This window comes from Scophthalmus maximus, chromosome 5 (genome assembly GCF_022379125.1).
Source record: "Scophthalmus maximus strain ysfricsl-2021 chromosome 5, ASM2237912v1, whole genome shotgun sequence".
In the NCBI taxonomy this organism is placed as follows: domain Eukaryota; kingdom Metazoa; phylum Chordata; class Actinopteri; order Pleuronectiformes; family Scophthalmidae; genus Scophthalmus; species Scophthalmus maximus.
Window position 1 is genome coordinate 25,067,181 of NC_061519.1, and position 12,295 is coordinate 25,079,475.

A 12,295-nucleotide genomic window follows, 5' to 3' on the forward strand; every position below is an offset into this window, starting at 1 on the left:
GAGCAGTATTTAAAAAAAAAAAAAAGTATAGTTCCCAACTGAAGGAACAGCTATTTTTTGGTACCATCTCCGAAACAACTTCTCAGTTTCCGAACCAGCTTTTATTTGGTCAGAATGGTTCAAAGTTTGATGCTCGAACCAGAACGGAGCCCGTTCCCTACGGCCGGAAAAGATTAACGCTAAACGTTTGTGAAAAAGCTACGACGCTTCAACTTGTTTTTTGGGGGAAATAACTCCCCCCAGAAAATTAAAGCCCCAGTGTGTAATTTTTGTAATTTTCTGGCGGCATCTGGTGGTAAAGTTGCAAACCGAGACCAACTGAGCACCCGACAGGGGACACTTCTGGTTCAACACGGCCGCGACGTATTCTGGAGAGTTTAGTGCAACAACCATATTCAACACGACGTAGCAAACATGGCGACTCACACGGAGGTCAGGTCCACCTCATGTAACTCTATTTAACTCATTCACAGGTGATAATACATATATGAACACATAGTTATGGACAATATATTCAATTTCTGTGAATAAGTTCTTCCAAATATTACACACTGTAGCTTTAAATCAAATTTGAAAAACACACAAACGACAATACTTGAAAAAATATGAAAAATAACCTCAGAGTTTCACTCGTAATCAACACATTGAGTTTATTGTTTTATAACTGTGGCAGTCCAAAGGTGCAGCAGCTCCAGATTTTCTTAACGTGTGTGTGTGTGTGTGTGTGTGTGTGTGTGTGTGTGTGTGTGTGTGTGTGTGTGTGTGTGTGTGTGTGTGTGTGTGTGTGTGTGTGTGTGTGTGTGTGTGTGTGTGTGTGTGTGTGTGTGTGTGTGTGTGTGTGTGTGTGTGTGTGTGTGTGTGTGTTAGGCCTGGGAGTCTGACGAGGCCATCGAAGAGGACCTGCCTGATTCTCCTGGTTTTGAGAAACACGACAAGGAGAAGGAACAGCGAGACTCGAAGAAAGGCAGAGGTGTGTGTGTGTGTGCATCGCTTTCTGATGTGACTCTGGTGTGTAGGCACATGCCGTGTCGCCGGTATTTTTAAAATGTTGATTTCTACATAAAGGTTTTGGTGAAATAGATAAGAAGTCATCAGGACTCAAAGATTTAAGAGTTGAATCTCTTTTCTAAAAAGAATAAAAGTGAACAGATTGGACTGAGAGCGGAGCACAAAGTACAAAAAAACAACCCGATGAATTATTGGCTCGGTGTCTCACCTGCCCCCGTAAAAGACAACTGCTTATCAGTTTTCATTCGTCCATAATACACCGCCGAGCTGCCGCCATGGCGATCAGCGTGCTGAGACGAGCGGTGGACAACGCTCTCGTGTCTCGTCTCTCCTCAGCGGCCATGAAGAGCTCGAGCAGCGTGGACGCCTCCGACAACAAGAAGACCAGACACAAGCTGAAGAAGTTCCTCACGCGCCGCCCGACGCTGCAGGCCGTCAGGGACAAGGGCTACATCGAAGGTAACGGACACCGCAAGATGATGATTTGGGAAGTTTTAATAATAAATCATTGTGTCAAGTAGTTTTTACACATTTAGTGGATTAGCTGGTGAAAAGAAAAGGAAAGTTTTGTCCAGTGAAATTTGTCCATGAATGATCAACTTTGGTGAAATTAAAATTTTATTAAATAAAACAAAGTTGATCCTTTATTTGTTGAAAAAAAAAATCTGATTTTAAAGCAAAGTCAAATATTTTAAAAATGCATTTTTTCACAAAGCTGTCATAAGGAAATATATTTTTTCCCGCTGAATCATTATTTTTAATTGGATAGGGCGGATTATCAAACCAGGAAGTGGGACCGCATTTAAATCATGGAAACAGTCAAAATGCGTTGAAAAGGAGTTTCTTTTATTAGTTTCTTTTAATTGACATTTTCCAAATTCTCCATATCAAACATGATCAGTTCTTAAGACCCGAAGAAGAACAGGATGTCATTGAAGTTAGAGCAACATGATTTATTTACTGTACAAGTTACAGATTTATGTTTTTTAACACAAAGTTCTCCTTGGTGCAGGGGAGTTTTGGCCAGAGATTAGACATTCAAAATTACATGACAGTTTCCCCAAAAGTGAAGCCAATTCATCTGGATCGCCCCCTGGTGGCTGACTACAGTGTCTGTCATGAACCCCGCCCCCTCTGTGTTAGCAGATGGGACACGGACCAAACTAAAGAGTCAACATACATGTTCATTTCGTCATTTGATGTCGTTCTTATCACATCGATGTTTGTTCAGGCGTTGAACATTTTCTTAAAAGTTGTTATTCAGTTATTTGATGCTGTTTAATCGAGGTGAAACGTCCTGATCGACAGCGGAGACTGACTCGCGATACCGTGGCTACCACGGATACCACGATCACTACCGCACAGACGCTGTCTCCAAGTGACCCGTGTCCTGGAATATTATTATTATTATTAATAAGTGGAGACGCGTCGTCCATCTTTATTTATATTCCATGGTGTTGACGAAACACACACACACACACACACACTGTGGGCTGTTTTGTGACTTGGTGTTTGTTGCCGTCGTGTCTTCAGATCAGGTGTTTGGCTGCAGTCTGTCCAGTCTGTGCCACAGGGAGGGCAGCAGCGTGCCGGGCTTCGTGACGACGTGCATCGACCACGTGGAGAACAGCGGTGGGTTTGTCACTTCGCCAGATCTGTGTCAAGAGGAAACCGATTGTAGTTTGTGCTTTTAATCAACCAGTGAAAGGAGGGTGGAGTTGACTGCCGCCTGATAACACGGGTGACGCGAGATGAGCTGAGTGTCACCGACAAGAGGCAGAAAAAACTCGACTGTGTCTGACGGAGTCGACTGTTCTGGTGCTCGAAGCAGATGAAAGAGCACATCACGAGGATAATGTGGCAAGACGTAACTGAGCTGGTGCGTTTCCCCTGCAGGTCTGTGCGTCGACGGACTGTACCGGGTCAGCGGGAACCTGGCCGTCATACAGAAACTCCGCTTCGCCATCAACCACGGTGAGTCGCTCGCGCTCGAAAACATAGTGAAACGCCACAGAAAGCGTTCGTACTCGAATTCATGGCTGGGTTTCTTTTCTTCCCCTTCTTTTCTTGTCGTGTAAACTTTGCTTGGACCATTTTTTGCGCAGATGAGAAAGTGAACCTGTCCGACGGGAAGTGGGAGGACATCCACGTGACCACCGGGGCTCTGAAGATGTACTTCAGGGAGCTGCCCGAGCCGCTCTTCACCTACACGCTCTTCCACGACTTTGTCGGCGCCATCAGTACGTGCTGCACAGCAAACCTTGTATCCATTCATTTTCTTTTCCCCCTTTGGGATCTTCCTGTTGGATATAAACGTCCTGTACTGATTCTGAAGAATGACTTGGAGGATTTACACTGAATACACGGCGATATTACATTTAGTGGAACATTTGATTTGAATATTACCGTTTTATTGTGAAAAATAAACATGGACCCAACTTAGAAATCAGGTGTATCAGTAGAACGGTGAAAGATTGTTGCCGGAAGGAGTTAAATGTAAATGCACTGACTCTGTGTTGGATCAGATCATTGACCCAGAGATATATATATATATAATTTTTCTTCTGCAGAGATATCAGACTACAAGCAGAAGGTTCAGTCCATCAAGGAGCTGGTCCGGCAGCTGCCCAGGCCCAACCATGACACCATGCAGGTCCTCTTCAAACACCTCAGGAAGTAAGAAGAGTCCCAGTGGTCTAGTTCTTCGATTAGAAATGGTCACGGGGAAAAAAAGGAAGTGGTCTGATAAACGAAATGATTTATTTGTCAGATAATGTAGTTAAAGAAACTGTGTGTGTGTGTGGGGGGGGGGGGGGGGGGGGGCGGTCCCTGGATTCCGCCCTTAGTCGGCATCCGCACGAAAGCTGCAGCAGTTCTAAATGAATCGCCGACTATTTCGATAATCGATCAATCGTTTCAAGTAGTTTCAGAATTGTCTGATTTCAGCTTCTTAAATGTGAATATTTTCTGGTGGGACAGTAAAAATAAATATATTTGGTGTGTGGACAAAAGAAAATCATCATCTTGAGGTTTTGTGAAACACGATCGACATTTTTCACAATTTTATGACTTCAATGGACCAAACAACTAATCTGGTGAAACGAGAAAATAAGCGACAGATTGATCGATTCGGAAAATTATTGCTAGTTGCAGCTCTGATCAGGACCAATATATAATAATAATAATAATATGATCGGTTCCGAAGTATGAATAAATAAATAAAAAGACAACGTCTTGATTTGAAGTTAAGTCTGTTTTGGATGATTGTGTTTGTTTTCAACATTTTTCTTTACTTATAACTTTGTGACTGTAATGACGGATGTTTGAATACACAACGTGTGTGCGCGTGCATGTGTGTGTGTTATCCACGTTATCAGCCTCTTGAGTATCTAACTCTCTCCGTCCTTCCCCGCAGGGTGATCGACCACGGTGAAGAGAACCGCATGACCACGCAGAGCGTGGCCATCGTGTTCGGCCCCACGCTGCTGCGGCCTGAAACGGAGACATGGAACATGGCGGTCCACATGGTCTACCAGAACCAGATCGTGGAGCTCATACTGCTGGAGTACGAGAACTTTTTTGGCAGGTAGACGGAAGACAGACTCCCCCCCCCCCCCCCCCCCCCCCCCCCCCCCCCCCTCCCACCGCAGAGCTCTTCCTCACCCTGCACGGCCCCGCGCCACAAGCAGCCCGGCTCCGCCCCCGGCGGGGAGGTGGGGATGGGGGCGTCTTCTGTTTCATCTTCATCTCAAACCAACCTGCGGTCACCGGCTCTCTCCCGGTCGTTTCCAAAACTCTGGACCAAAGCCAACGCAAAAATTGTAACAAGCGACCAAAAAAAAAAAAAAAAACGTTTTGACTTTTGCACATCGTCTCAGTTCCTCCTGTTGCTGCATCCGCGGCGCCTCTTCACTGCGAAGGTGACGTCCTCCTGTCCCGACACTGGATTCCCCCTAAATACACTAACGACACACGGGCCTGCACTTGTCCGCCCTATAGTACTACTACTACTGCTACTACTACTACTACTGCTACTACTACTACTGCTATTACTACTACTACTACTACTGCTACTGCTACTACTACTACTACTACTACTACTACTACTGCTACTACTACTACTACTACTGCACAGACTGACTGAGACCAAAGGAGAAGAACCAGCCTCTGTTTGTTACACACTGTATGTGGCGTACTGTCGAACAACAATCCCTTCTGTAAGAGACTCATCACTCCTGGGGAACTGCTCTGTGCCCTTCAAACACTAAGAGGAACAAGGGATACGGAGGTTTTATCTTTCACTTTCAAGAACATGTTCTCTGGCCTCTTTCTCTATTAATCTTTTTTTTAAATGTAGATGCTTCGTTCTCCTTCTCCTCCGACCAGACGAGAGGCCATCGTCCACTCTCTGTGTTACACATCTGCACGCCGCCATCACCTCCTTTTCTTCTCTTCTTTTTTTATAGAACAAATCATCTCGCAGCGGGTCAGAACATTCACTTGGAAAAAAAGAGCAACGGTACTCCGCTGTTGCTGTCTTTCCTCGTCTCAACGGTTATATCAAATTTAAAAAAAGTCGAGGTGAAAGGGCCCGACGCGTCTCCGTTGATATACTTGTACAGTGTATATGTGTGTGTGCATGTGGATGTGTGTGTGTGGGGGGGGGTGTGGATGGATGAATGGGATTTACTGACAATTTATTGTACAAATAGTAAATATAAGTACATAAAAGCCTGGAGTGTTATGAATACGATGAGAGGGATGAATCACTACGTGAGGAGTAAAGTTATGAGGTGGGGACGTGGATGTTTACCTGTAAATCAGGCAGGTGGAAGATTGTGAATGTAACTTTGCAAAGTAAATGCTGTTGGCTTTATCGAACTGGAATAAAGACCTCTAATAAGACGGGGGGTGTTCTTTATTTCGAAATGTTAGTCCTGGAAATGACGGGACATGTGAACAGTTTTTTGAAGCTCTAAGTAATGCAAGTGAACAGGTTTAACTCTGGAGCCGAGGATAATGGTGGGATGCTGCAGGATTTCAAAATGAAGAGAGAAGCAGAGATGCTGAGACCGAGAGGGAGAGAGCGTCCGTCACTCTGAGTTATGTAAATTTCCAGAAGCAGTTTCCAGTAATCGTCTCCATTGTAGATGTGTGGTGAAGCTGCGCCGCTGTTCGCTGCTGATAAACCTCTGGAAGAGTCCGCTCTCCGCTGGATTCCATCAGGAGGTCGTCACACAGGAAGCGTTTGGCTCAAACTGGTTTTATTGGTTTGTCTGCATCTCCTTTGCTACGTTCATGGCCGGCATCCACACGACTGTGGAGTCGTTGAGCCTGTAAAGATTAGACTTTCTGACTCGATGCTGGTCCCTTTTTAGTTTGTTTTTTTTTGTCTCTAGTGTAGTTTTTCAAGAAAAAAATATTTTCATCATCGATTAATCTGTCAATTATTTTCTCGATTAATCGATTAGTTGTTTTGGTCCATAAAATGTCATAAAATGGTGTAAAATGCCGAGCGTGTTTCCCAAATATCCAAAATGATGCTTTGTTTCGTCCACACACCAAAGATATTTAGTTTACTGTCACAGAGGAGCAAAGAAACCAGAAAATATTCACATTTAAGAAGCTGAAATCAGAGAATTTGGACTTTTCCCTCCATAAAAATTACTTGAACGGTAAATCGATTATCAAAGTAGCAGGCGGTTAATAAAGTAGATCATTACTAATCAATTAATCGATTAACTGTTGCAGCTCTAATCTGGACAGGAAGAAACAGATTTATAGAAACGATGACGCACACACCCACGTTCACTTCCTGATTGGGTCTTTTCAGTTTTGATAATCAAACAGTTTTAATATTTTCCACAACTAAGCAACCAGCTGCAGAATAGGCCATCTGCTTCCTGCAAACCCTGGCACACGCATGACTAGTGCACGTGCACTGCGAAGTACGCAGTTTGAAAACCCAGTGTCGCCGGTGGTGAGACAGAGAAGGTGAGAACGAGTGAGTGAGTGAGCGAGAGAGAGCGGAGCAAAGAGCGCCGCACACAGCTCTACAGTGAAGCAACGGCATGAAACGCAATGTTAGAAATCGTGCGTGTTTGTGAAGCGAATATCTAGATTTCGCCATGAAACTTTGCTAGGACAAATTAGACCTTGGTGGACCGTCACAATCTAGGTGATTACTGGGGAAACACTGCGCCCGCCCCCGCGGTTTAACTTTCAAAGGGCTCGCATCGCGTCAAAGGTTGCCCAGGTGACGACGCACAGGTTGACTCGTGTTGTGGAACTGACCCAGACAAATGGTTATTGAGTTCCAAATTATTTTTAGTTGATGTTCATTTTGTTATTCGAAGAACAACAAATAATCCTTTGTTGGCCTGGCGTCCCACCAGGCCGGTACCAGTGTGGTGGTAATCCTGGCGTTGTTCAAACAGGCGTGGGTTGAATTGGAATGGGAGACGGGAGACGGGAGCCGTCACTGCTACGAATGGAAGCGAAGGAATGTGAGCACATGTTCGGGCCAATCACTTTGGTAAATTATATTTGGCTTCTGGACTCGATGATGATTTACCTTTTCACCGTGAGAAGAATTAGCTCTGAACATTTGTTGAGAATAATCCTCAGTCATACATAATTGAAGGTTTGTGAATTTGGCGAGCACAGAAATCCCACACAGTCGCCTCCTGAGCTCTTTATGTATTCAGTCTGTTTTCTTTTTAATCCAGCAGCTTTAATCAGAGGTTTTAAGAGGAAAATCCTGCTCCCTGAATGACTTCCTCTCTGCTTGCTCAGGCGCAGTGTGCAGGACGGTGCCGTTTCATGACTCTAAGCCACTCGCGGTGAAGATTGGAAAACTACTATGAGACAGAGGCAATTCTTCTATGCTTTTACAGCCTCACACTTCACTTTCATGTTGACGTATGAATACAGTTCCATGCACTTGTGGCAACATCGAAGAGTTATTTAGATTTTTATTCTGTAATCATCAGAGTCGCGGTGATGTAGTGCAAGTATATTTAATACTCGTTTAGTTGCAATTTATAAATTACAAATGATGTCCAGGTTTGTAAGGGTCTCGCAAGATGAAGTCAAAGCTGCAACATGTTTTCCTGTTTGCTCACTTCTACCCCACTTCGCCAAGGCTGGATTCGGAAAGGAGAGTCCATCCCATCCACTTTCCCTTGACCTCAGTGGAAAACGTCATGAGGTCAAGGAGAGGTGGAATGGAGGACTTATAGGACTTAGGGAAAGCCAGTTACACTATACTGCGTACTATTACGCGACGGGTCCTCTGTGGGGAAACTACACATTTCTGAAGATGGACGCCCATCGTGACTCGGCGTGAGAATCTGTCGGCTAATCTACTGACTTCGCCATGTCCTCCCTCGAGAAAGTGACGCCTGGGTCCCAGGAGGTAAGGAGGAGAGAGGAAAAGAAAGAGATTAAAAAAACGGACCACGTCAATAGTTAAACTTAAACGGTTAAACTTTCCGTGTGATGTCAGGGTTCAGGAAACTTCCTCGGCAAAATTGACAATGCGACGGACTCATTTGAATGTCAGGTGCGAACTGACAAACTGTCACCTCCGTGATTGGATCTCTCAGGAAAAATGTTAATTCCAGGTCTGGACAGGACGTACGACCCCCCCACCCGCTGCAGATACACCTGACGCTCACTGCTTACCGACCCGAACAACCGTCTTTAGGGAAAATGATCGGCAACTGTCGAGGCGTCTGAGCAGCGGACCATTAAAATAATAGAGGAGAGCTTCAAAGCTCCAAACAACCTTGTTGTGGGTGTCTGGCTCTCTGAGGACTTTGCGTCCTGTCGATGGTGGACAAAACTTTGCACGCGCTTCGTTCCGGATCCTTCCCGCACAATGAAAGGTTCCAAGGTCAATACTTGATCTGCAGCAGAATGAAACGTCTGCAGTCTGTGGATCTGGAGAACAGAGGGCGGATGGTAACGAACCCCGGACCCGCTGTCTGCCTGTAGGGAGCCGGAGGCATGTTACTGTTACTAGACTTATTACATAACGTCAAGCAAGTATTACGTACAAGTGTATGCTTTTTAAAAACATAATGTATAGAAAACACAACAACTACAAGTGTAAATAGACCAGTGTGGAATAGACAGACTCATCTGTAAATACATCCTTTTTAATTATCATTTTGTTCCAGCATTAAGTGATTCCCATTATTGTCTGAATGCAGCTGATACTAACACACTATTTTATGGTTCCCCGCAATTTAAAATAATTTCCTCTTGAGGATCTGACCATACATTGATTATAGATTCAACACAAGCTTCCTGGAAAGAATTTCTAAGTGTAGGGAAAAATGAAGCCGTATTCAGACGGTACCAGATAATTTATTCCAGTTTTTTAATCAGTGTCCAGCAGGTCCTCAAAACAGCCAAAATATGATATTGTTCAGCAGAGAAGTGTATTAATCAGCATATATGAATAACGTCTCCCAGTAACTTATGAATAAATAAAGTACAGAATCCATTATTTGTACACAGAACGTGTTGAAAATGGACCCAGCTCAGACGTTGTCTGAACTCCCGGCTGGTTTCACACGTCGGTGCACGTCGTGTTCACGAGGAAGAGTGTCACACTCAGACCGGTAAAACAAACCTTCAGGACAAAGACTCCGACAGGAGGATTAACGTGATGAAGGCCTCGCTTCATCGCAGGCTGAGGCTTGTAATTGGTCTGGGGCAGGTTTTTCCCCCATCTTTTATTCATTTATATATATACATATATATATATATGTATATATATAATTCACTTTTTAAGAGAGAAACTTTCTACTTCATGTTACAAGAAGAAACGATGTGAAGTCATTTCTCAATCACTGCAATACCCCCATCGCCACGCAGTCAGGTACAGTCTTAACAGACTCAACGATTAGTAATCGACTGCTGAATTAATCTGCAACTATTTTAATAATCGATGCATCGGGAGTGTTTGAGGGAAAATGTCAAAATTCTCAGATTTCAGCTTCTTCAATGTGAATATGTTCTGGCTTCTTTGCTCCTCTGTGACAGTGAAGTGAATATCTTTGGTGTGCGGACGAAGCGAAACATCATTTTGGAGTTTTGGGAAACACGCTCGGCATTTGACACCTTTTTAAGGTCGTTTCGTGGACCAAACAACTGATCGATTAATGGAGAAAATAATGGTCAGATTAATCGATAATTCAAATAATCGTTAGTTGCAGCCCGAGAACAGACCATCAGACCGCTATCAAGGCGAATCAAGAAAATGAGGTCGTCAGAGAGGGCGATCGAGTGTGGGGGGGGGGGGGGGGGGGGATCTGCAGCGACGTGATTTTAAAGCAGTGGAAGATGAAGGTGAAAGTAAACCTTCAACACTGAACCAATATTTGATGCTTTTTGTTTTGTTTCACTGCAGAGAAAAAGTGTTTTAATCACCGCTGCTGAAACTGCAGGTGCTGATGAAGAGAAATTCAAAAACGTTCAATTTAAAAGCGTCGGCCTAATTCTCGCCTCAGTTGGTTTTGATTGTTCATTCAGTCGTCCCCCCCCCCCCCATTGTCCCTCCTTTGTCTTATTTCATAAACACTTGCGGCACGTTTGATTCCCTCGCTCGCTCGGCGCTGCACCTGGCTCAGTTAATGTTTTAAACTCTCCTCTCCGGCGGCGTTCACAGTGTGTAACTGTCGTGTCCCTCTACTGGCGGTCTTTGCCTGCAGCCCCGAGAGCAGAAGAAACAGCTGCTGACCCAAAATATACCCCCTCCCCAGACTGCACCCAGGGGATAACCATGTAATGCATGATCTCTAACCCTAATGTTTCTCCAGTTTCTAAATTTGTAATCTTATTCTATCTATTACTTAAAGCCCCAGTGTGTCATTTTTCTAATTTTCTGGCGGTGAAGTTGCAAACCGCAACCAACTGAGCAACCGACGGGGGACACTTTATGGCGGCGCACCGGTGATTCCATTGACGGTTTCCGGCAGCGTCTGAAAATTCAACGTGAACGCGACGTGTTCTGGACCGTTTTGTTCAACAACCGTGTTCAACACGACGTAGAAACATGGAGACTCACACGGAGGCTGCAGACACTGACGTCCGTGTGTGAGTGTGTTTGTGTGTTCTAATCCAGCAGGAGATGATGGTGATGGTGATGGTGATGGTGATGAGAGGAAATCTTTCCAATCAGGGACTCTTCAGAGAAGAAGCTCACCCGAGGCACTCGGAGCGTCTCCTCTGCGAGTCAGACTAACGGCAGATTTTAGTTTCTCAAGTGTGGGCCGATCAAAGCTCTGATTGGAGAGCGCTGATTGGGCCGAGGGTCCGGAACCTCCACTACTGTCTCTCACGAGCGGTAAACCTCCTCCTGCGCAATACCCCAGCAACCGTTCAAACAGGAATGAAAGATCTACGGAGGTTTGCCTTGTAACGAACGCAACAGAGTTCTGGGAAAATGTCCAGAGCAACATTTGTGGACATTTGCGTCTTCACACAGCGCCCGATCAGTTCAGTCTGAAAAGAGCTCATCTGAAACTACACGGGAACAGATTCAGTTGTCGCCGCTTTGAAGTTTGATTATCATGTTCTGCAAGTAATCACTCGAAATGTCAAAAAAATTGTAGAAATACCTTAACAAGGATGTTAGCATGTTTTTTTTAATCTGCATTTTAGCATGTTTTTTTATTTTGTTTTGAAAAATGGAAATTGATCGATTCGGATAAAGTTAATTTATATTTCCCGGGTAAAGTGTCAATCCTGTCTGGGGCCGAGTTAACATGAAGTATAACATGGACAATGATACAGATGCATCAAACGACAAGCGAGCAGGAAATCAAAAGTCAAAATTTCATTAAAAAAATATTAAGACCTTTGTGGTTTCACCTTTACATCTAAAGGAAAACTGGCCATTATTTAATTTCTTTTTTGGGGGGGATGCTCCCTGATGCTCTTTGCAGCAAAAATATTATTGCCATAACTCTTCAAAAATGTCCACGATTATGTTTTTTCAATAGTAAATCTTTCTTAAGGTAAGAGTTATATCTTAAGAGTCAAGACATTCCTTTTTACAAAATAGAAGTAAACTAATAAACTAATTATAATACAAGTAAGCAAAATATATTCTCATAAAAACTTTATAATTTGATCTATTTGAAGAAATGGACATATCATTTAGAAAGTCAAATCAGGGTTCAAATAATGTTCTCCTTCTAATAATGACTTGACCTTTCATAATAATAATGCAATATAATGTATACCTCATTGATCTACAGTAGAAGACAGTAGA

The 12,295-nt window shown here is 43.9% G+C and overlaps 1 protein-coding gene across 7 annotated transcripts in view; it reads left to right on the top strand.

The window, feature by feature from the left end:
- LOC118310584 (rho GTPase-activating protein 12) overlaps positions 1-4,631 on the top strand; it is a 46,044-nt gene extending 41,413 nt beyond the window's left edge. For all 7 annotated transcript variants that reach the window (XM_035633629.2, XM_035633628.2, XM_035633631.2 and 4 more), the window contains 7 exons: positions 868-970; positions 1,345-1,467; positions 2,542-2,640; positions 2,905-2,982; positions 3,114-3,248; positions 3,579-3,684; positions 4,424-4,631. In XM_035633629.2, the coding sequence (XP_035489522.2) occupies positions 868-970; positions 1,345-1,467; positions 2,542-2,640; positions 2,905-2,982; positions 3,114-3,248; positions 3,579-3,684; positions 4,424-4,598 (819 nt within the window). In that variant the 3' untranslated portion in view covers positions 4,599-4,631. The remainder of the gene's footprint in view (positions 1-867; positions 971-1,344; positions 1,468-2,541; positions 2,641-2,904; positions 2,983-3,113; positions 3,249-3,578; positions 3,685-4,423) is intronic.
- Positions 4,632-12,295: the final 7,664 nt, after the last annotated feature.